Source organism: Fusarium proliferatum (genome assembly GCF_900067095.1).
Source record: "Fusarium proliferatum ET1 genome assembly, contig: FPRO_scaffold004, whole genome shotgun sequence".
NCBI lineage: Eukaryota > Fungi > Ascomycota > Sordariomycetes > Hypocreales > Nectriaceae > Fusarium > Fusarium proliferatum.
In genome coordinates, this window is record NW_022194793.1 from 2,390,981 (window position 1) to 2,414,441 (window position 23,461).

The 23,461-nt window shown below is 49.3% G+C and overlaps 10 protein-coding genes across 10 annotated transcripts; 7 read left to right on the forward strand and 3 right to left on the reverse strand.

Moving 5' to 3' along the window:
• Positions 1–226: 226 nt before the first annotated feature.
• Positions 227–1,398, forward strand: FPRO_04945 (putative cysteine synthase; the record flags this gene model as incomplete). Its single annotated transcript, XM_031230510.1, has 2 exons — positions 227–344; positions 401–1,398. The coding sequence occupies 2 exons, from the start codon at positions 227–229 to the stop codon at positions 1,396–1,398; spliced, it is 1,116 nt and encodes a 371-aa protein (XP_031080639.1).
• Positions 1,399–1,547: 149 nt separating this feature from the next.
• Positions 1,548–2,802, reverse strand: FPRO_04946 (uncharacterized protein; the record flags this gene model as incomplete). The annotated part of the gene is made up of 2 exons (XM_031230511.1): positions 1,548–2,638; positions 2,694–2,802. The coding sequence occupies 2 exons, from the start codon at positions 2,800–2,802 to the stop codon at positions 1,548–1,550; spliced, it is 1,200 nt and encodes a 399-aa protein (XP_031080640.1).
• A 263-nt stretch (positions 2,803–3,065) lies between these two features.
• On the forward strand, positions 3,066–3,814 carry FPRO_04947 (uncharacterized protein; the record flags this gene model as incomplete). Its single annotated transcript, XM_031230512.1, has 2 exons — positions 3,066–3,216; positions 3,276–3,814. The coding sequence occupies 2 exons, from the start codon at positions 3,066–3,068 to the stop codon at positions 3,812–3,814; spliced, it is 690 nt and encodes a 229-aa protein (XP_031080641.1).
• A 1,448-nt stretch (positions 3,815–5,262) lies between these two features.
• On the forward strand, positions 5,263–8,102 carry FPRO_04948 (uncharacterized protein; the record flags this gene model as incomplete). The annotated part of the gene is made up of 4 exons (XM_031230513.1): positions 5,263–6,026; positions 6,079–6,145; positions 6,200–7,179; positions 7,241–8,102. 4 exons carry the CDS (start codon positions 5,263–5,265, stop codon positions 8,100–8,102), a joined length of 2,673 nt encoding a protein of 890 aa, XP_031080642.1.
• A 2,068-nt stretch (positions 8,103–10,170) lies between these two features.
• On the forward strand, positions 10,171–11,956 carry FPRO_04949 (putative D-lactate dehydrogenase AIP2; the record flags this gene model as incomplete). The annotated part of the gene is made up of 2 exons (XM_031230514.1): positions 10,171–11,814; positions 11,924–11,956. 2 exons carry the CDS (start codon positions 10,171–10,173, stop codon positions 11,954–11,956), a joined length of 1,677 nt encoding a protein of 558 aa, XP_031080643.1.
• Positions 11,957–13,324: 1,368 nt separating this feature from the next.
• Positions 13,325–14,925, forward strand: FPRO_04950 (uncharacterized protein; the record flags this gene model as incomplete). Its single annotated transcript, XM_031230515.1, has 4 exons — positions 13,325–13,384; positions 13,441–13,932; positions 13,983–14,102; positions 14,155–14,925. The coding sequence occupies 4 exons, from the start codon at positions 13,325–13,327 to the stop codon at positions 14,923–14,925; spliced, it is 1,443 nt and encodes a 480-aa protein (XP_031080644.1).
• Positions 14,926–15,527: 602 nt separating this feature from the next.
• On the forward strand, positions 15,528–16,563 carry FPRO_04951 (putative 20S proteasome subunit (alpha4) chain PRE6; the record flags this gene model as incomplete). Its single annotated transcript, XM_031230516.1, has 5 exons — positions 15,528–15,558; positions 15,618–15,624; positions 15,672–15,724; positions 15,781–16,168; positions 16,233–16,563. The coding sequence occupies 5 exons, from the start codon at positions 15,528–15,530 to the stop codon at positions 16,561–16,563; spliced, it is 810 nt and encodes a 269-aa protein (XP_031080645.1).
• A 187-nt stretch (positions 16,564–16,750) lies between these two features.
• On the reverse strand, positions 16,751–17,251 carry FPRO_04952 (uncharacterized protein; the record flags this gene model as incomplete). The annotated part of the gene is made up of 3 exons (XM_031230518.1): positions 16,751–17,070; positions 17,152–17,195; positions 17,247–17,251. 3 exons carry the CDS (start codon positions 17,249–17,251, stop codon positions 16,751–16,753), a joined length of 369 nt encoding a protein of 122 aa, XP_031080646.1.
• Positions 17,252–17,664: 413 nt separating this feature from the next.
• On the forward strand, positions 17,665–20,142 carry FPRO_04953 (putative DNA helicase RAD25; the record flags this gene model as incomplete). Its single annotated transcript, XM_031230519.1, has 1 exon — positions 17,665–20,142. One exon carries the CDS (start codon positions 17,665–17,667, stop codon positions 20,140–20,142), a length of 2,478 nt encoding a protein of 825 aa, XP_031080647.1.
• Positions 20,143–22,198: 2,056 nt separating this feature from the next.
• FPRO_04954 (uncharacterized protein) lies at positions 22,199–22,580 on the reverse strand (the record flags this gene model as incomplete). Its single annotated transcript, XM_031230520.1, has 2 exons — positions 22,199–22,260; positions 22,328–22,580. 2 exons carry the CDS (start codon positions 22,578–22,580, stop codon positions 22,199–22,201), a joined length of 315 nt encoding a protein of 104 aa, XP_031080648.1.
• Positions 22,581–23,461: the final 881 nt, after the last annotated feature.

Here is a 23,461-nt window from a genome sequence, read left to right on the forward strand (position 1 = left end):
GTGATTTGTTGGTACTCAGGCTTCAAGCCGTATGGAAGTCGGTGCGGGACTTGGTCATCCAACACCGACAGCCCGGGATTGCGCCATTGCCGATTGCGGCCCCACCATCCAAATACATTTCCCTTTGATCTCTTCTATAAGCTCAACTTATTCCTTCTGTGGCAAACCCCGACCTGGTGACTGTCAATTGATCTGTTCAAGATCGCGCCACTTCACATATCAAATCATGTTCCGCCCCAGCGCTAGGCGGCTTGCAGCTGCCGCGGCCAAAGCTGCGGGAGCTCCCAGCTCTCATACCCTCGGTGTGTCTCGAGCTCAAGGTGTCTCCAGAGGTTTGACAGGAGGTGCGCCTATCATCAATGTAATCCCGGTCCTCGAAAGGGAATCTGACCTACAATAGCTATTGGAAATACCCCTCTCATCCGTCTAAATCACCTCTCCGAGGAGACTGGCTGTGAGATCCTCGGCAAGGCAGAGTTTATGAACCCTGGTGGTTCCGTCAAGGACCGCGCAGCGCTGTACGTTGTTAAGGACGCCGAGGAGCGCGGTCTTCTCAAACCTGGAGGCACTGTCGTCGAAGGGACCGCAGGAAACACCGGTATCGGTCTCGCCCATGTGTGTCGTTCGCGTGGCTATAAGCTCGTTATATACATGCCAAACACCCAGTCTCAGGGCAAGATCGATCTTTTACGGCTCCTCGGCGCTGAGGTCTACCCTGTCCCTGCTGTCGCGTTCGATAATCCCGAGAACTACAACCACCAGGCCCGTCGACACGCTGAGCGACTCGACAACGCCGTTTGGACGAACCAATTCGACAACACAGCCAATCGCCGTGCGCATATCGAGACGACGGGCCCTGAGATCTGGGCGCAGACAGATGGTAAGGTTGACGCTTTCACATGCGCCACTGGCACTGCTGGTACCCTAGCAGGTATTACGAGGTATCTGAAGGACGTCTCTGATGGCCGAGTCAAGAGCTTCCTTGCCGACCCTCCTGGCAGTGTGCTTCATTCTTATGTGTCCTCCGGCGGCAAGCTTACCGAGCGCACGGGTTCCAGCATCACCGAGGGTATTGGACAAGGTCGCATTACCGACAATCTCCAGCCTGATATTGGCTTGGTGGACGGTTCGCTGCACATTTCAGACGAGAAGAGCATCGAAATGGTCTACCGATGCTTGGATGAGGAGGGGTTGTACCTCGGCGCCAGCTCATCTCTCAACGTTGTAGCTGCCAAGGAGGTCGCTGAGAAGCTGGGCAAAGGTCATACTGTGGTCACTGTCCTCTGCGACGGTGCTTACAGATACGCTGATCGACTGTTCTCGCGAAAGTGGTTGACAGACAAGAAGCTTCTGGGCGCTATTCCCAGCCACCTAGAGAAGTACATCGTTTTGCCTTAGGAAGAGGCATCCCATATAGAAAGAATCTCGTTGTTACATATATAGTACATGATAATTCCCCCGCTATCTGTGACAGATTGTCCTCATGTAGACTCCGGGTCTTCTCAGAGTGCATGAACATTTGTGCTTAATTATCCTCTATATCGTTCCTAGGGCGGGGGCGCAGCAGGCAAATGTTGTTTCCAGCTGGGTTGTCGGCCTGTGGCTCTCTCATACGCCATGTCCCAGCCAAAAGAGTTATTATCGGGACTCATCATAACAAAATCTTCGATGTGTTTTTCCATTAGATCGTGGACAGGCTGCAGGTCTTTGGCATCTTCACCGGTGATCTCCTGTGCTAGTTCTATCGCCCTTATGTTTTGGGCAAGAGTCCAAATGTAGTTGAAGGGAGAAAGGTGTTGCCTTTCGCGTACGTAGTTGTCGCTGTTGGGCTTGACTCGGCTGTTGATAGAATTCAGGTAGGGTGAGCTTGTCAAGTCATCGGATTCTCGTTCAGCCCATGCGCTGGTGATAAACTCAACATTGTCTCGAAGCTCTCGGATCAAATCATCGACGGGAGCACCGGCTGCCTGCTGCTCCTTGACTGCAGATGCTTGGGAGAAGAGAATCATACCCCGGATGACGGGGTTCATATGAGGCTGACGGCGAGGGGGTGTGTTCTTAGCAAGGTGCTCAGGGCGCTGGATGATATCCCAGACCATTTTGTTCCACTTTAGAGCCTGTTGCGTCTCGCTCTCCTCTCCTTTCGGGGATATGATCTTACGGTTAATAGATCCTAACAGCAGGATGACAGTGCTGTCCCGCTGTAGACTTAGTCCGGTCTTTTCAACTTGCTGGGCGCATTCAATGACCACATACGGCTGCCTATTATGGCCTGCACGTCGAGTCACGGCGTCGGCATGCCAGCGTTTGAGTTTAATTCCAGCTTTCTTATAGCCAGCGAGCAGGGTGCTTATGTTATCCCATTCCTCCTTAGTTTTCATGAGCTTTGTTGCCTCTGCAAAAGCCTTCATCGAGTTTGGGACACCGTTGAATCGATCAATCGTCTTGAAAGTGTGCTCGAGCCCATCGACTTCGATGGTGACGGGATTTCGCTGGATGTAGTCGCTCTTCTTGGGGTCGAAAACGAGCTTCCTCGCTTTCTCCGGTAGATGGGCAGGGAGAATGATCTTTTCTTGAATTTCGATGAGAATTTCGTTCAACTGAGGATTTTTGGTCTCGGCGAACACTGCACTGAAACCTTGTCGATTGTCAGCTTCCTATATTATAAGTGTTGCAGTTTTTTTTTCACTTACTGCGTGCAGAAGATATACTGAAGCGTCTGTACTGGATAGCAGGCAGTGCAAGGGACGTCCGCGGGCCAGCCACAGGCCTCAAGCCCAAAATCAAGGATCTGTTCAGCATTGTGCTGACTGTCCCACAGAGCTGTGATAATTTTTGAGGTTTCAAAGCTTGGGCAATTCCTACTAGATCGGAAGGTACTAGGTAAGTAGGTTCATAGGAAGGTACTATTCTGCATCCCATGGATGGGAAAAGACACCGGATGAACTGTCAGCCGAGCCAATCAGCAGGGAGAATTGAAAGCATCGGGAGCAAGGTAGCTCCAGAAATTCTAGCGCCTGTCTCAACCTCAACTACTTGTATAACTCACAATAAGTCAATTTACGATGAACCTCGCCATCGTGGGACGGCCAGTTGGCTGTCTCAAATCTGCTCTTCGACGGACAAGACTCCTGAGGACTTTCGAAAGGAGGGTTTCCTCAGCAGCCGTTGAGCCTGTGCCCAAGCCGATACCGAACGCTTTCAGCGCTGAACAACGTATGTATCTTTACGATCTGCAATATTGCGAAAACAAAGTCGCTGACATTTAACACCAGGGGCGGACCTCAAGAAGGTTAGCAAATTTCATATCTACCCTCGAGTCCCGAGTATCCGTACCACCCACCCGGATCCCATGCCCGCACTTCTGCAAAAGCAACTCGCGAAACTCGATCCGACTGGCGCACGCACACGATTGTTCTCAAGAGAGCACGCCGACAGCGCTAAGGTTGGCGACGTTCTGATGGTGACGACGAAGGGTGGGGAGCCCTTTGCCGGCGCTTTTATACAAATCCGACGCCGAGGCCAGGATACAGCGATCCAACTGCGTGGACAGATGATGAAGGTTGGTGTGGAGATGTGGTTCAAGATCTACAGCCCGACTGTGACGGGTATCGATATCATCTGGCGACGGCCCAAGAGGGCACGACGAGCACGCCTCACGTACATGCGGAAGCCCAAACACGACATGGGTAGTGTGGATCAAATGGTGTTTGCATGGAAGAAGGAGAGATATACCCTACGGTCACGAGCAACTCAGTCTGGAAAACCCTCTGGAAGACAGCATGCCAAGATTCTTGGACAGAAGAAGAAGTAGACGAAAAGATGCACGGAATGTGGTTGTATGATATATTGTGTATAAGAACTTATTGAGACACGTAAAAATCATTTGCTCAAATCTATTCCTATTATGCCAGTAAGCTAAAGGATGAAATGATGGTCTTCACTGATTGTATAATAGCATGGGAACCTGTAGCTACGACTCTAGCGTCAGACCATTTGATTGAACTGTTTTATATACTGCCAGGTCGCCAAACACATAGCTCATTGTACGGATTCCTAGCCATTACTAATCGCATACTCAATGGTGTTCATATTATCGATCGTTAAAAGTAGCCTGTTGTTGACGATCTTTCTGTGGTACAGGTCAGGGTATATATTTCATAGTGAACAAAAACGCGGCCAATCCTCAAGAAGCTGGGGGGATTCGTCCGATGCAATGTCGGACTTCTCGATATCCTACTGTATTTATTCGAGTGTCGCGGTATATGTTCATGCAAGCTTGTTTGAGTGTGGAAGATCGAAACAGGTCTCGTCTGATGTTGATTATTTCTGTGAAAACCATGCCATACTCATCATTTGTTTGAATCCCTACAGGTGCTAGAAGGCGTTCGAACACGATGAGCCTCGTAGAAGACGCAGAATAGCATCGTCGACATGGCATGAGAATATTCAAAACTGCCCTGGTTAATCAATTCATGTAAAGCGTTGGACATTGTTGCCAGTTCCTGGTTCAAATTCGGTTGAAGCTACTAACCTTTCAACTTCTCAACTACCAATAGAATGTACTAAGCCCGTTGCATAATACTAGGGTTTCACAGAAGGTTCTACAAGACGTTAATTAATAAACGTTTAACCTAGCCGTTTACTCTGTATACACATTGACGTTTATTAGCTTGACCTACCCCCAATGACAGGCAGTTGAGACAGCCCAGCGCCATGCATCGGGATTTACAGCCGGTTGATCGACCCCAGCGTTTCGTTCCTCGCGCAGGGTCCATCCACCCTGGTCAAAATGAACCCTCGAAATTCAACGGCTCACAGTATGTTTCTCACTCGAAGGAATGCTAGTTGTTTCAAACGAACCAACGAACAAAAAGGAGAAGACAAAAAAGACATATCAAATTAGTCCCAAGTCTATTTATATCACACTGTGCATTGTCTCGAGGATGTATCCTGGGGAAATCCACGGTACGTTCTCATGCGAGGAGGTGTACGGAGTAGGATGCTTGGGATCAACTGATAGAACCCAACGCCCAGGTATAAACCTGACGACCGCCTCACCATTTGGATGTGCAACTTATTTATGGCCAATTGCCTACCTTTTCAGTTACCGTGTGTGGCCATAAAAAATTTCAGGTCGAAATTTCTTGCAGGGAACGGATATTCAACATCAATTCAAATCGACAAAACCCCGGTCTATCAACAGTTAGGCCCATTAACTAACGTTAGCCACTCCTAGCAAGCGCTGAAAGACAGCTAAAAATGGACGTTACGAAGGATTCCGCTCAGGGGATGCTTCCACTGCAACCCGGCAACGTGGTGGGCAACGAGAAGTTCCCCAATTTTTGTTTACACGCGGACGCCCAATCCAGCGACGACTGCGACTGCGACCAGCAGCAGCGCTACCAAGGGAACAGAGAAGACTACTACGCCTACCACGCAGATCTCAGCATCAACAACAACAGCAATTGTAATCAGCATCATCAACATTTCCACAATTCTCCATCCGCTTCAATATCGGCATCATCTCGCTTATCGTACATCTCCACCGTCTCGGCCTCGGCTTCATCTTCATCCTCAAGGATATCTACCGCTTCATTCGAGTCACTTCCTATTACCCCAATTTCCGTATTCGAGGCCTCCCCACACTCTCCTCGCTGTTTGTCTAACAGGCTCTCCTCGCCCGTCACTGGATTTATCGCCCGTCATCGAACACTCACACAGAATTATTGTTCGCTCTCATACTCTCCACCATCTTCACCGACCCCACGCACAAGGCGGGACAAGTTACAGCTGCATGCGACTCGAGTGCAGCGGTCAGGCAGCAAATCTACAAATACAACATTTATTCTAGGTCTTCAGAAAAGGAAACTGTCAACCAATTCGCGAAGGTTTCCGCCCAGCGCATCTAATCCTGCAGACGCTCTTGCTGCTGTTGAGCCTCCGCATGACCAGAGGTTGACGAGAATGGCTTTTGCAGAGCAGCAAAGATGGGTCACGGTCCAACAAAAGACCTTCACAAAATGGTATTTATGTTTTGAAATTTTGGCCTGCAGTATGCTCACGTCCTTTTCCCAGGCTCAACACGAAGATCGAGGCTCGAAACCTTGAGGTTAAAGACCTCGTGAAAGATCTTAGCGATGGTGTAAGTTTACTTTCTGTATGATTTCCCCTGACTGTTACTGACATCTATGCATAGGTCATGTTGATTCATCTCCTCGAATGTCTTTCACACGAATCGCTCGGCCGTTATGCCTCAAAACCCAAGCTTCGAGTACAAAAATTTGAGAATGCGAACCTGGCACTTGACTTCGTCAAGTCCAGGGGTATTCAAATGACCAACATCGGTGCTGAGGATGTGGTTGATGGCAACCAAAAGATTGTTCTTGGTCTCATCTGGACCTTGATTCTTCGATTTACCATCAGTGACATTAATGAGGAGGGCATGTCAGCAAAGGAGGGCCTCCTGCTGTGGTGTCAACGGAAGACGGCGTGTTACGACGAGGTCGAGGTGAGAGACTTTAGCGCCAGCTGGAATGATGGCTTGGCGTTCTGTGCTCTATTGGATATCCACCGACCCGACCTCATCGACTATGACGCCCTGGACAAGAAGGATCATCGAGGCAACATGCAACTAGCATTCGATATCGCACATAAGGAGATTGGTATCCCTAAACTGCTTGATGTGGAAGATGTGTGCGATGTTGCCAAGCCCGATGAACGATCTCTGATGACTTATATTGCGTATTGGTTTCATGCATTCTCGCAAATGGAAAAGGTCGAGAACGCTGGACGTCGCGTCGAAAAGTTTGTCAACAACATGCAAGGGGCTTGGGAGATGCAAAGTGCCTACGAAAGACGGATGCGGGCGCTCCTACAAGCCATTCAAGAGCAGATCGAGGTGTGGAAGCAGGCTACCTTCGAAGGAACATACGCCGATGCCAAAGCTCAATCAAACCAGTTCTTTGAGTACAAAAAGGGTAAAAAAAGACAATGGGTCGCCGAGAAGAGTGACCTGGCAACGTTGCTCGGAAACATCAAGACCAAATTGGGGACTTATCGCCTACGGCCATACGATCCACCTGCGGAGTTGAGCCTGGATGCTCTCGAGAGGAAGTGGGCAGAGTTAGCATCAAATGAGATGACACGTGCCCAGCTAATAAACGAGACGATCCGAGAGTAAGTCGACTCTCCTCAATAGATGCCCTCTCCTCCTTTTCTTCGATTAACATTGTTATAGCATCAAAAACGCCCTCCGCAAATCCTTTGCTGACAAGGCAAATGACTTCGCAATGGCTCTCAATACCATGCAGTTGGCCCTCTCTGGCCTTGACGGTGACGTGGAAGACCAATTGCACCATGTAAGGAAGCTGAGTGAGAGTCTTTCTCCCTTAGACCAATACTTGGACAAAATTTCAGATCTGGACCAGAAGTGCCAAGAGGCTAATATTGAGGAGAATGACTTCACTACCTACACATACGACGAGCTTTCGTACGAGCTTGGTCTTGTTAAAACTTCGGTGCAGAAGAAGCTTGCATTTTTGGAGAACCAGATGGTAGCACGGAGCATGACAAACCTGACCCCTATCCAGCTGGAAGAGTTTGAGAGTGTTTTCCGTCACTTCGATCGTGACGATACAAACTCTTTGCAGGAACTTGAATTCAGCGCGGCACTTGCGTCACTGGGGCTTGTGTTCTCAGAGGATGAAATGCACGACTATTTTCTCGAAACATCTGGTGGGCGCGACTATGTAACGTTTGAACAGTTTATCCGGTTCATGGTGGATGTGACAGAAGACCAGAACACCGCAGAACAAGTCTACCAGTCGTTCCGCGAGGTGGCTGACGGCAAGCCATACGTGACAGAGATGGATTTACGACACAGCTTGGTGCCCGACGAAGTGATTGACCAACTTATCGAGATCATGCCACCTCATAGTGGGCCAGACATGTCGGAGGATAGAGGAATGCCACAGTATGACTACATCTCCTTCATGGAGAAGCTGATCAACGATCAAAATAACCAGCAAGAGAACTCAGAAGCTACACAACGGAGGAGGAGCGACGCTGAGCCACAAAGCCCTCACACAAACGGGGTCTAGGAGAAACAGGGTGAAGACCCTTGGCTAGAGATGCACGCATCAGTTCAAATGGAACTGAGTATGAAACTTGGCATCACGAGTCCGAAAAGGAAGGATGGGTAAAATATGGAGAGAAACCCTGGCGAGATACAGTATACTTACATGTCCCTTCTTGACGATGCATCGCCTAGTGGCGTTTTAACTTGTGCTAATGAGGACGGAGGGTGCATTTCACTTACGAACAAATATCCCATAAACTTATACCAGAGAGAGTATGACTATTTGGAGGGAGCGAATGGACTGCCGACCAGGATAACTACACATTAGGCGTCCATCCCAGCTTTCCTGGGAGCATCGCCGTAGGAATGTGTCTCTTTTTAATTTCTCCTTTTTAGTTAATACCATCAAGAGTTAAATACCTGACAAGCCGAAGTTTCTGTTTATTTGTTCCATCTACCATATACTCACGTCAAGTTGACGACCCAACAGTACCTTGGAGACGATTGGGGGGCGCAATGATTTGAGGCCGGAACTTTGTTATCGTGCCATGGATGCATATCATGTGCGTGGACTTTACAAACTACCTCTAGGTGTCTATCTCTATAGGTATTCAAAGTGTGAGAGATGCAAGAAGGTTGACTCTCTTCATCTAGAGAAAGAGCCGGATCATGCTACGAGGCCAAATTTATCGCAGAATCCTCAACTTCATATTTTTTCGAAGATTGCGTTAAATCCTCACAACATATTCATTGTTAATTTCGAGTGTACCTATCTGCTCAGACGACAGGCAACTGCTCCTTCAGGTAGCTATATTCGATGCTTTTGAGCGACAGGCTGCCCCCCCACGATCATAGAATATGATATAAGACTTGGGAAACTCCGGCGAAGGATCAGCATTTAGAAATTTCACCAAGCTCGCGGCCCGTTCGCCTCGGTTGGGGTTAACCAGAGATTTCAGCCTGGCCGTGAGGAAGACAGAATGATTATGTGTTGGACGTGTCATGCAACTGCAGACCTTATGCGGAAGCACATCGACGTAAGTGCAACGTTTGCCTTCTCTTATTTGCTTTTTACTCATCTAAATTGCCTTCTCCTCCATTAGAGCACAGGCCCGTAGTAGTTCCGCATTACTTGGACAGTGACTCAACTCGACATTCGATGCTTGAGTTACATTCTCAAGACTGAGGGCGCCGCAGATGTGTTGATTCCTGAATCGAAATTTAGCGACCAGCCGCTCGGATAGTATCATACTATCTGGCATCAAATGAATTTCGACGCAAGAGTGCTGTTCTTGCAACTCTCGAAGCTCTACAGAGCCTTGTTCCATGAGGATCGGAGGTCTACGTTTGATGGAGTTCAGTGTAGTTCGTAGTTGTGTGGACAGAGCAACAGTGCTGACTAACCAGGCCAGGGCGCGGACGCTCTGGGTTTCGTGGTATTTAGGTACCTAGACAGTACATAGGTACCTACTGAGGTACCTAAGAATAACAGGTACGGTTAACTTGTCTACCTACATAGTATGAAGTGCCAACTTTTTGGACTTGTCCATCGAGGATGGTGGAGAGGACTTCTTTTGAACGGAAGATTATGTCTTTCTGAAGAGTGGGAGGAAATACGGCAAAAGTGGGGGTTCACCGACGTCGAGCAGGGTATTTTTATTCGGCATAAAGTCGATTTCGCCGAATCACATGGACTGAGCGGAACAAGTACCTTACATTTGAACATACAGACTTCTGGACCGTTGAGAAAGGAATGTGTTAGGCATCCAATAGGGCGATGCCGGACGGTGGCGGTAACTGTATCAGCGTCTTCTAGACGGGTGAATAGGTTGTCAGACTTTGTCCAGTTAGATAGATGCTTAGGTAGTAGGTACAGGCATATATGGCCGGTCGGATCCATTGCGTGAGAGGGATGAAAGGTGGGCTCCGCAGTTTCTTAGCCTTGCGCAATAGATAAAATGTTACTGGGGCGATATGGACTACGGCTTCAGATTCTCTTCCTCTCTTGTAATTCTACCTCTAGATAGACAATTGGGATACTGGAATCAAGATCTGCACGGCCCATTCGATCCAGAGTCTATCTTCCCAGCATGTCGTGTCGTCCACAGCTCCTCCGTGCCTTGAGAGGATCCGCCTCCAGCTCCGGTGGCCGGAGGACTGTTTCTCTAAGGACCAACATCCTCGAGAGAAGCCTTGCTCTCTCAAAAACGCCCGCCCGATGCATCGCGACTACAGCCCCGAGGCTCATCTCCCAGACTCGGGTACAGCAAAGCAAGCTGACATCCGAGACGTACCCGCAACTGGAGCGTGACGCCCGGTTCGCCCAGGTGACCCCCGAGCACGTTGCGAGGTTTCGTGAGATCTTGGGCAACAACCCCTCGGCCATTATTGACGGAATCACGGGCGGCGGAGCGGGCGTCGATGCGGCCGACTTTGAAACGTACAATGAGGACTGGATGCACAAGTACAAGGGCCAGTCGAAGTTGGTGCTGCGTCCAGGCACCACTGACGAAGTTAGCGGCATCCTCAAGTACTGCAATGAACAGCATTTGGCCGTGGTACCCCAGGGAGGAAACACAGGCCTTGTGGGAGGCTCCATTCCCGTTTTCGACGAGATCGTCATTAGCATGGCTCGCATGAACGAGATTCGTTCATTCGACGAAGTCAGTGGCTCACTTGTTATTGACGCCGGCTGTGTGCTCGAGACTGTCGACTCATACCTTGCCCAAAAGGGTTATATTTTTCCTCTCGACCTCGGCGCCAAGGGCTCGTGCCACGTCGGTGGAAATGTTGCCACAAATGCTGGCGGTCTGCGATTGCTCCGTTATGGGAGCTTACATGGCACCGTCCTCGGTGTTGAGGCTGTTCTGCCTAATGGTACCGTCATCAATGACCTGTGTACCCTGCGAAAGAACAACACCGGCTACGATGTGAAGCAGCTCTTCATTGGTGCAGAGGGAACTTTGGGAATTATCACAAAGATCGCTATTCAATGTCCCCAGCGATCTCCCGCTGTTAATGTTGCTGTGTTTGGCATAGAGTCGTATGATAAAGCTCAGCTTGCCTTCCGTGAGGCCAAGAAGCAGCTATCAGAAATTCTATCTGCTTTTGAGCTAATGGACGGCCGCAGCCAGAGAATTGTTTCAGAGGTTAAGGGTCAGGAGCATCCTCTCGAAGGAGAATACCCTTTCTACTGCCTGATTGAGACGAGTGGCTCCAACGGCGAGCATGATTACGCAAAACTAGAGACTTTCCTTGAGGATGTTATGACCCGGGAAGTTATTGCTGACGGCGTCGTCGCCCAGGACGAGACGCAGCTTCGCAACCTGTGGGGCTGGCGTGAGGGCATCACCGAGTGCCTTGGTCATTGGGGTGGCACCTACAAGTACGATATCTCTATTCCCCTCGACGAGATGTATACCATTGTTGAAGATACCAAGGCTCGTCTGGTCGATCTGGGTCTTCTGGGTGACACGTCTGACCACCCGGTTGTTGACGTACTTGGCTATGGCCATATGGGCGATTCCAATCTGCACCTCAACATTCCGGTGCGTCGTTACGATCCCGCAGTCGAGAAGGCCTTGGAGCCTTGGGTGTACGAATGGATTCAGAAGCGTAGTGGTAGTATCAGTGCTGAGCATGGGCTGGGAATTGCGAAAAAGAAGTTTATCGGTTACAGCCGAGACGACACAACGATTGGTCTGATGAAGCAGATCAAGAATCTCTTTGATCCCGTGAGTTTGCTCCCCTTGCCCCATCCATCGAGCGCTGCGTCGTGGAACTCTATTTTCACCTCAACTCTCTGTTACAATTCCCCGGCATTAGGGCTGACACCTCACCCAGAATGGCATCATGAACCCCTACAAGTATATTTGATACCCCGGTCTCTTGGGCTCGTACCCGAGTGACAGCATATGTGACCCCCCCCCACCCTTTCCCTTCATTGGGGTATGCTGCAGCGTCATTCGTACTGCTCAGTAATTCCAGCTGTGGCTGGCCAAACGACCTCGATAGCCCCGCTGACCTAAGCGAGCGCGAGTGAGCCAAAAAAACTGGAATAAGGAGGCCTAAAGCGTTGTAAATCTAAGCAAAAGTACTGTGCACATTGCGGTTATGGCTGTTTTGTGTATAGCCATTAAAAAACAGCCATGACCCTCAAACACCCAAGTACGTCTGCATACATGCACAGACATGCTTGGATAGAAGAGTCGTTAGCCGATTTAAATAGCGTTGGTGGTAGTCAATCAATCCACAGGGCGGAACCATCTCCATCACCTTGCGAAACGTGCAGGTCACTGCTTATCTTCAGCCAACAACACATTGTCAGGTAAATTAATGCCTAAGTATTCGCAAGGCGCAAGTCAATACGACTTGAGGTCAGAAACATGACTCGACCGGTTAATGTTGACACTTCGTAATGAGTTGGTTGTGTCTCATTGCATGTCAAAGGCCCCCTGCCTGTGCCTGTGCCCATGCTCCAGCCCATGCTCACGTCCTCGTCATTTGGAATCTGTCAAACAGGAGTAACGGAGCTACCCTCCACTCCGTGTTGTTTGTCAAATAGCCAGCTTCAGCTCTTAAACTTGATAGCCAACGAGGAGCCAATGCCGCCCTTCCTCACACACCTCCCTGTCAGCCTTATGGGGCGGACGCTACAGCTTCTCCACAGGGAGCCGATGCGCTAGGCCAAAAGTTCCCTGTAAGTGAAGACTTGCTCGTTCGCATATTCCTATCTCAGTCCAAAGTCCCCGTCGTGGGTCCCTGACCTTTGACGTCGTCGGCCCCAATCGACTCCAATTGGATTGTTTCGTCATACCTAGCATGTGCCGAGCCATGGCCCTTGAGAGCTTTACACCCGGTGGATGTTGTGTTGTGAGCGGCCGTCGCCAACTAGGTCAGGTCGAACCAGAGCCCTTAACACTCCTTATTCGTCGTACATGGTGGCCCTCATTACCGCGATGAAACCTCACCTGGTTATTACCATGAAAGGAGCCATCTTTACACTTCCCCGTCAAGGTGGCTCTAATGACTGCGTGCAAGATGGACTTCCGCAATGTGTGGGGTGATAGACAGTTGACAGGATGCCTCATTGCAACAGAGGCCGAAGACAGTCTAGGTGCAGCATCGCAGACGGGGTAGCCGAAATCCTGGCCATCACATAGTTCCTTCGTTATAATAGAAGCTGCCCCGAACATAAGTTGTCAAGATGGCATCCTGCAACTCAACCTCCTCACCAAGATAAACATGGTTGGCGTCCCTGGGAAATACAAAGGCTGCGAAACTTGCCGGCGTAGAAGAGTCAAGGTAGGTCTCCATCATCTCATCGCAACTCTGCTATCCAAGTTTACATTCTCGAACAGTGCAGCAACGAGAGGCCTTACTGCCAGAAATGTATATCGAGTGGAAGGCAATGTGAAGGCTATGAACGAGAACGAGTCTTCATCACCGGGACGCCGCAGAACAAAGGCAGAGTAGCCTCCCATCCGAAGAAAGGCTCATCTTCCAAGAAGGGGAGCTCGCCTCTGTACGAGGAACCTCCCAGAACTCTCGGTATCACGCCAGTCCATCCTCTCACCTCAGCCTGGGACGACCACACACTTGTTTCAAACCAAGGAGTGGAGTATTCGGTTCTCGTCTCAGCCTTGCACACTAGGCTTCCATGCACTCTTCCAGATCATTCAGCTGATGACTCCACACCTTTCCGCATCACCTTCCCGCCATATACGCCGGCGGACTTTCAGTCATTACTGGGTGAAGGAGAATTTGGTGTAAGAGCACAATGCTTAGCACGCTTACCGAGCGTGTATGAGCAAGATGACTCGGCACAAAGTTACTGCATCTTCTTCTTCGAGGTTTGTGCAATGTCCCTACTGATTCCAAATGACTACTGACAATTAGCTAGCACGAAACAGCATATGCATTTGGCGAATCAGGGTCTCAACGGATGAGACGAATGGGGCCGGCCTATTTTAGTCTCTTTCCCAATCATCATTTCTTTGTGCGGGTGTATCGACCTCTAGCTGTAAGTAGCGTTCAACGATCCATGTTATTTCGTTCTGCTGAGTGTAAGATAGACCGGCTTCGCTCTCCTGAGGCGACAAGATACGTTTGTATCATCCCCAGATTGGAAGACTGTTCCTTGGCAGAGACATCCGAAGTCTCTCCTCGACCATCTCCTCGACCTTGTTCTTCTGCTGCCAGCCATCCTTTCTCAAGTTGATCAGATTGTTCCGGCAGAGCCAACCCTCCATCGACGGCACAGCGCCCAGCAGCTTCTCCGGGATTGCCTTTCCCTCGAGAGACATCTTGATGCTTGGTTTCAGATGGCTAACCGTCCCAGTTTTGAACAGCCCGTGGCCTACTGGACTGAGGAGCTTATCAGCCCCGGAGGCCTTATTCCTTTCACAAATTCGTACGCTTTCAGGGACGCAAACACCGGACTTGCCTTCCTATATTACTGGATGACACAAATCCTCTTTCACCAATGCATTGAAAGCTTGCACCGAGCCATCTACCAGCCAGTCATCGACGCTTACCCAAATATGTGGCCTGACTTGCCATTCGACTTGCAGATCGACCTCAATCGATATCAGCATGGGCGCATGTTTGCGGCAGATATCTGCCGTGGACTCGATTCAGTCTTGCATGACACTGTTCAACCTGACATGCTGATTATGCCGATGACCGTGGCGATGGATTTGTACAGAGATATCAATTCAGTTTCGCAGGATGGACTCATGGAGATCATGTGGATCGACAACTTTCGATCGCGGCTCATTGAGAAAGGCCAACATGTTGCCGGTGTTTTGCAGAGTCAAACATGGTCCGAAGTGGCGACTTTCTAACCTCGGGGATAATTGACATGGTTTTTATTCAGAAACATTAGGCTTACCTTGTACCCTTCTGCGATTGTCCTTGCATCATGAGAAATGACAAGTCCATTGTTTTCATTTGTCAACAGTCAGCTTCGCACATAGTTGACGTAGGGATCTGAGAGACATGTATAGACTGCAAGACCGCAAAAGCTGAATCAATGAGGCTATAGACGTGGATTTCAGTATGCAAGCACTAGTTAAGCGGAGTACATAAAACCATAATATGAACCATTATCTCCAGGGGCAGTTGATTGCTTGTGCGGATATGAAGTCGATATAAACATGTAGAAGAGAGCCCGTAGGACAGAAATGGGAGGTCCGTGCACATTATGCGGAACACGCAACGGTGTTTTTCCGGCCCGGTGCTAACTGGGAGCTACAGCTCTCAGCCTTCCGTGGGCAGGTAGGTACCAGGCAGGCTACAGTTCTGACGAAGCCGAGCACCCAATACATCAACGTCAACACTCCTTGAGCCTCGCAACGACTCCACGATTCGCCTTATACACCAAAAAAGCACACTGTATACTCCCAAACATAGCGATTTCGCAACAACTCTTCTTTAACTCGACACCATGGCATCCGGCTACGACAGAGCTCTGTCGGGTGAGTCCACACAACGGGCCCGTGTTCAATGATATATCCATCGCTAACAATAAGTGCAGTATTCAGGTCAGTACCATAACAACACTCGCGACAAGCTTCCTAACATCGAATAGTCCCGACGGCCACGTTTTCCAGGTCGAATATGCCGGTGAAGCTGTCAAGCGAGGTAAGTATCAGGTTCTTGGTCAACAGCTTTGTTCCGGTGGCTTATACCTTCAATAGGAACTTGTGCTGTCGGTGTCAAGGGTGCCGATGTTGTGGTGCTAGGATGCGAGAAGCGCTCCGCCATGAAGCTGCAAGATACTCGCATCACCCCTTCCAAAATCCAGCTCCTCGATCACCACGTCGCCCTCGCCTTCGCTGGCCTAAATGCGGATGCTCGCATCCTCGTCGACAAGGCTCGATTAGAGGCACAGTCCCATCGTTTGTCAGTTGAAGACCCTGTTACTATCGACTACATTACCAAATATGTCGCTGGCGTCCAGCAACGGTACACACAGGCTGGTGGCGTCCGACCATTTGGCATTAGCACTCTGATTGTTGGGTTCGATAACGGCAGCGATGTCCCTCGACTGTACCAGACTGAGCCCTCCGGCATCTACTCTGCCTGGTGCGTTATTCAAAATGATAAAAAAAAAACATTCGGCCAAGTTTCAAAACTAACGATCTAACAGGAAGGCAAACGCTATCGGCCGTTCAAGCAAGACTGTTCGTGAGTTCCTCGAGCGAAACTACAAGGAGGAGATGGACCGAGAGGCTACCATCCGGCTTGCTATCAAGTCGCTGCTCGAGGTTGTTCAGACCGGAGCCAAGAACATCGAGATTTCTCTCATGGCACCTGGCGCCACCATCGAAACACTACCTACGTCCGAGATTGAAGGCTATGTCAAGGAAATCGAGCAGGAGAAGCAGGAAGAAGCTGCCAAGAAGAAGACGGGACGGACCCCTGGAACCGGCAGTGCTGCCATCCTGACCCGATCTCAGGATGACTCCGCTGCGGAATAGAGAGGCGTATGGGAAGAGCTTACATAGACAAGAGCACGAGTCTCTAAAGTCGGGACTCAGTGCCATTGTATTAACATAACTAATGATGCACACCCAAGTTCTCTCAGAACGCATCCCGTGGAAGTGACAAATCGCTATGTATCCTAAACGCCATGGCTTTCCTCTTTTTATCTGATCATGTTCTGGATTATCCCAGCTTGTCGGCTTCCTCTGTCGGGTCAAAGATGGACCTAAGTCCCTTTGTCTTTTGTCTGTCGTCCTTGAGCATCTTGTTATCCATTCGTACGTCGTCGCTCTCAATCGAAAGAGCTGCTTGAGGGGTCTTTGCGTCGATAACAAAATGGTTGTCGCAATGAGGGCAAAACTCGTCGGCCTCTTCGAACTCCTTCACATCCTTTCTGAAGCACTTTCTGCACTTCTTGCACGCGAAAATCATCTCGAAGCTTTCCTTAAGAGGGTGTGACTCCTGTTCGCTGTGGCATTCGACACAGTCGAACCATTTTCGGCCTGTAGTTAAAATTAGTTGGTAAGGTGAGCGGGCAACAACTTAAAATCGCGAAGACTGGCTTCAATAAACTTTGCACGTACAACAGGGCGATCGAACGGAAACCTGGGCGTTGAGAATGTGTTTGCTGGACATTGATTAGTGGCAGGATAATGAATAGAAACGAGGCATACCATACCACATGGTAGCAAGTTATAAGTAGTCCCCTTAAGTTTTGCAATATAGTCTGCGTCGTTGGAAGAAGTGTTCACAGCTGAATTATGGTGTCTGAGAATAGTTGCAGGTTGAGTTCAGATCAATGTCGGTAGAGTTTTGGTGGGGTATAGTAATCAGGCTTTCGGGATGCACTTTACGGGCCCTGCGCCTACCTACCTAGTACCTACCTACCTACTCCGTACTTTCCATTGCTTACTCGAGCAGGCACTTCGATAACATGGACCCACTTAAGTACATTGGTTAGTCATCGTCATTCAGTGACGCCCTTAGCAGCACTTGTTCACATCGCATACGACCTTCTCGTTCTCCTTTCCTTCATCAGCTTTCATACGACCACCGCCAACCGCGCCCTGATTGTCCGGCCCGGAAACTTAGAAACGATGCCGCCCAAGAGGAAAGCAGGTGCTGCTGTACAGGGTGGGGGAAAAGTGGGAAGGTCTTCGCGCATGTCAACACCTGGAGCTGCAACGCCACGAACGATCGATAGCAATGAGGACATGCCCGATGAGGAGGAGGGCCCCGTCGACGAGGCCTTGGAACGTGATTTGAACAAGAATATAGACATCTTTTCTTTGGATCGCTATCAGAAGAGACATGCGATCCGGGACCCCCTACCACACATCTTTGGCGACCGTGATTTCTCATACCTGGTCTTGAAGAAAGATCATCAGAATCGACCTCTCTGGATAGACCCTCAGAAAGGCCGCATCATTTTAGAGAGTTTTAATCCACTGGCGGAGCAGGCTCAGGATTTCCTCATCACTATTTCTGAGCCCTTGTCTCGACCGACTTTCATGCACGAATACGCCCTTACAACACACAGCCTGTACGCTGCCGTCTCTGTCGGCTTGTCGCCAGAGGACATCATCAATACACTAGATCGATTTCTTAAGACACCTCTGCCGGATGAGATTCGAAATTTCATTACAAGTTGCACTCAGAGTTATGGCAAGGTGAAGCTGGTTCTCAAGAACACAAAGTACTACGTCGAAAGTCCTGATCCAAACATGCTCCAAACTCTCCTCAAGAACCCAAAAATTGGTCCCCTACGCGTCCAAGGAACGGAAGAGATCACAACATCAGTTGCGCCTAAGATTGGCGGCCTTGTCATTCCCGGAACACAGAATGCCGCCGGAGTGAAGCAGGCTAATGGCCTCAGCCAAGCAGGCGAACAGGGCAAAGATGGACAACCCGTTCAGGAGGGCGAAGTCTATGCCACGCTCAACGAGGAGGACGATGAGGACCAGGAAGTGACGCATTCCTTTGAAATTGCAGACAAGGATGTCGAAACGGTACAGAAAGAATGCCTGAATCTGGGATACCCAGTTCTGGAGGAGTATGACTTTCGGAGGGATGAAGCCAACGCAAATTTGGATATCGATCTGAAGCCTGGTACTCAGATTCGGCCTTATCAGGAAAAAAGCTTGAGCAAGATGTTTGGCAACGGCCGAGCCAAGAGTGGACTAATCGTCCTGCCCTGTGGTGCTGGAAAGACACTTGTGGGTATCACAGCAGCGTGCACTATCAAGAAGGGTGTCATTGTCCTATGCACGAGTTCAATGTCCGTTGTGCAATGGAGGAATGAATTTTTGAAATGGTCCAACATCAATCCTGATGATATTGTTGCCTTCACATCCGATTCCAAGAACAATGTCTTCACCGGAAGCACTGGGATCATCGTCACGACCTATGCAATGGTCACACAATCGCGGGCCCGATCTTACGATGCGGAGAAGATGATGAAGTTCTTGACAGGTCGAGAATGGGGCCTGATGCTGCTGGACGAGGTGCACGTTGTGCCCGCCAACATCTTCCGTAAAGTCACGTCTTCGATCAAGACTCATTCAAAGCTTGGTCTCACAGCCACACTTCTTAGAGAAGATGACAAGATCTCTGATCTAAATTTTCTTATCGGACCAAAGCTATTTGAAGCTAATTGGATGGAGCTTTCAAAGCAAGGACACATTGCTAGAGTTCAGTGTGCAGAAGTATGGTGCCCAATGCCCACAGAGTTCTACGACCAGTATCTCAAAGCACCAAGCCGGAAGAAGGGTTTACTTTATATCATGAACCCTCGGAAGTTTCAGGCTTGTCAATATCTCATTAATTACCACGAATCAAGAGGAGACAAGATTATAGTATTTTCGGATAACGTGTATGCGCTCAAAGCATATGCGCTAAAGCTTCAAAAAGCGTTCATCTATGGTGGCACTGGTCAAGCAGAACGTCTGCAAGTGTTGGAGAACTTTCAGCACAATCCGAACGTCAACACGCTCTTTTTATCGAAGATTGGAGACACGTCCCTCGATTTGCCCGAGGCTACCTGCCTTATCCAAATTTCATCCCACTATGGCTCACGTCGCCAGGAAGCGCAGCGTTTAGGACGAATTCTTAGGGCCAAAAGGCGTAATGACGAGGGCTTCAATGCCTTTTTCTACTCTCTGGTGTCAAAAGACACGCAAGAAATGTATTTTTCTTCCAAACGTCAAGCTTTCCTCGTCGATCAGGGATATGCTTTCAAGGTCATTACACAATTAGCAAACATCGAGAAGACACCCGGACTAGCATTCGCAGATGTGTCGGAGCGGCGTGAACTGTTACAGAAGGTTCTTGTGGAGAATGAGAGCATGGAGGAGGATGACCCGAACGACGACATGTTCCATCAGGGTACTATGGGACGCAAGAAAAAGAAGGGAGCTCGACGAACAGCGGGAACTCTCGGCGAGCTCAGTGGTGGCCAGGACATGGCATATATCGAGCAGAATAAGAAGTTATCAGCAAAGCGGAAGAAGGCGGACAGCAATGCCTTCTTCAAGAAGATTGGACGCGAGAACGCCAGGCGAGCAGCAGCACAGTAATTGAAAGACAGTAGGAATCGGCACAATGGGGGTGGAGGTACATTGAATGAGCCAAAGAATGATAAGCCAGGGGATTGGAATCACGGGTAAATACAAAATGTCGTATGAGAATACACAGCCGCAGATCACGCATCTGTAGAACGCATAATAATGCGCAAGGACGGGAAAGATTCGGTGTTCAGGAAGAACTACAACACGGCCATAGCTGATCACATCGCACACACCAGGTGTTCAATCAGATTTCTGGCAGTAGGCAAGCGATGACTCATTGGAGTGAATTGACTGACTCCACGTAGCTTAAGGCAACGGCAGTGCATGAGGTAAAAGATCCAGGTGACATGGGAATGTATGGCAAGATAGGAAGACTACTTAGCTAACAGGCAGAATCCAGCCTATACAGATCACGTAAACGGATTAGGCATCACAGGGTGACATACACCACACCACGTTTTAGTTGTGTGACACGGCTTTCAAATATGATGCCATATGAAATATGGTTTACGAGTGAGTCGAAGGCTCCATACGACCTCACCAATGGCCATCATTAGCAGATACCTGCAGTAGCAAGTATTATTTTTTTTAGAGTCAGAGCTACGAGTTCCAGGTAGGGATTCTTTAAACTAGTACTGCTTTAGTTTCTGGGGAGAAAAGCTTGGCAGTACTAGGGCTTGGATGTTTATTGCTGGTTGCAACCTCACACAAAGAATTGACGATGCTTATTCTAACTACACTCTGTCATGTATTTTGGTGTTGTGGTGTTTTCTAATCAGTACTGTCCTGATTTGACGGCGAAAGTGGGTGTGGCACGGTGCAGTCTAGATTTGCAACTTGCTCATATCTCATTTGCGTGACCCGTTTGAAAAGAGGCTGCATGATATTAGGCATTGACCTGTTCGTGCGTAGTGCCCATCCTCCTGGAAGTTAGGTTAAGTCAAAGGTTTCGTTCTCCCGCAAACCCCATTGATTACTGCGCAGCACACTCGTGTACGCATGCAGGGGCTTTTGTCTCAACAATGAACACGGTATCGGGCAGTGGTCTGTGGACATGCGATCAAAGAGCGGTGACATCACATTGTTGGAGGAGTTTATCCCAGTGTAGTGTCGGAAGGGCGGAGCGGTATTTAATCGTATCGGAATATGGTGACAACAGCATAGTTGTAGTAATCAACAGGTGGGAGGAGACTATGCATTTCCTCGGCTTTGGTGGTAGCCAATGGATCACAATCGATAGCTCGCCACACCTTTTTGCCAACACTCATGAGAAACGTCCCCGATATCTGAGGCAGGGCCTGGGTACCAGTCAGCGAGCCAAGGATAATACTTGTGGCTCAATTGCAGTATGGGCAATGCCCCTAACTACAGACACAGGCCTACTGTACCTATACTGGTTTTGATTGACTGTATTCCCAATTGCCGAGTCCAAACCCCTTTCTTCCACTTGTCCCTTTGTTTGACTCGGGCAAAGCACGTGTCAGTGGTTTCACCATGTACATGTAGAACCGTATCTCAGATCTCCGAATTTTCTTGGCATCCATGGAATTGGAGATTGCTTACCAGTAGGGCGACGTGCCATTGGCCCGAGAACAGTGCAACACACAGACAGCAGACAAGGACAGGCTTTTATCACCCGCGGGAGAAGCTGACGCCCGCAGGGAACTTGAAAGAATTCGTCTGGGTACAAAGAAATTTGAGATGTTCAATCAACGCACGAATCTATCTGGTCCAATCCGTGAATTGCTCAGTTTGCGTTGAGCTGTCATTAGTATTCCTGCCACTAGAAATGAGGTCCCAAGTTACCTAGATTGCGCCAGTTTCAATGCTTCGCCGGCCCCAAATCGCGGTGACGTTGTTGGCCTTGTTACAAGGATACCTAATCGGGTGATGCGTGTGGTGGTGTGAGCACGATGATCGTTAATAGCCATGGGGAAAGAATTTAGTACTTACGATGCATTACAGTACGGAGTGTTGTCTAGCAACCTCATCAATGGTGCTTTACTTGATCATATGAGATGTTGGAGGAACAAGGTGCCCAACCGTCGCGGGATCAACGGGCGTTTTAACGGGTTTTGCCACCCTTCCCACTCCTCTGTCCATAAACCGACGGGCTAGTACCAATGACTGGAGACAATAAAGTCAGCTTCATAATGGAGCCACTAATGTAAAGACCAGACGGGAGAACGCCTACCGGTGCCGGGGAACACGTCCCGCGGTGGCATAATCAGTCTGTCTGCAGTACTCTCGTCGTCGCCGTGTCCCCATCTGCAAGCATCTGGGCTTCCAACAAACCCTGTCCTGGCCCAAGCCCTGCCAATGCCGCGTGTATGCTCTACTGTGCCTGGATCGTTTATGGACCCGGTATATCGGTCCATGGCTTGGCTCACCTCACATCCATGATCCAAGTTTGTTGAGTCGGCTGTCTCGTGAAACCCCCCTGCCATGTAGTCTGGCTGTACGGAGTACAGTAGCATTGATGTTTCTCGTTTCCATTCTTCTTCCGTGTGTAATGGTAGAGCCAAGTGTCGGGAGCGAGCATGTATGCATGCATGGCTGTGGCTGATCAATCACGACATGGATATCTGGGCCCCTTGAAATCATCAACAGGCCCCTCGTGGTTGGATCGCGAACTCCGAGTCGCCGCCGTCTATCTTTGTTTTCCTCGGTTGCTGCTATCGTTGCTGTAGTACAGTGCATTGATAAAAATATGGATTATCTTTGGCGTCCGTTTCCTTGAATCTCAGGTAGCGCGTTGGTAATGTCAGGGGCTTTTCCCACTATCTTTCTTCCATTTCCGCTGCCAGGGCTACTTTCATGGTTCTTTTTATTGCCCTGCCTCCTTCCTTATCTCTAGAAATTTTCCTGACACCCTAGCGCCTACCTTATAGTGCCAGTACGCTTCGGTGTATCCATAAGGTGCCTACCTCTAGGTACCTTGCCTACCTGCTTTGTTGAAAAGTTCTTCGTCTGCCAAAGTAATTTGATGTCTGCCTTTTCCAACTTCATCCCCACCATCTATTGAAAGGACTCGATCAAACCACTATGCTTCTTTCTCTACAACTTCAACAATTCGGGTCTCAATTCCGAGAATGGTTAGCTAGTCCAGGTTGTTTCTAACCAAAGTCTAGCCCAAGCCACACCCTGTTTTCTGGGCATCGAAATCACCTACCTAGCCACTGGTAGTGCCCCAGAGACTCACTCCGCACCAAGTCGCCGGACCATTCCTATTTCTTATACTCGACGCATTGCAAGAAAACCTTGCTCTTTCTGTGTTGAGTGGGAGTGGTGTGTAGGAAATCGCCAGTTCAGTTCCCGCGCCCCTCCG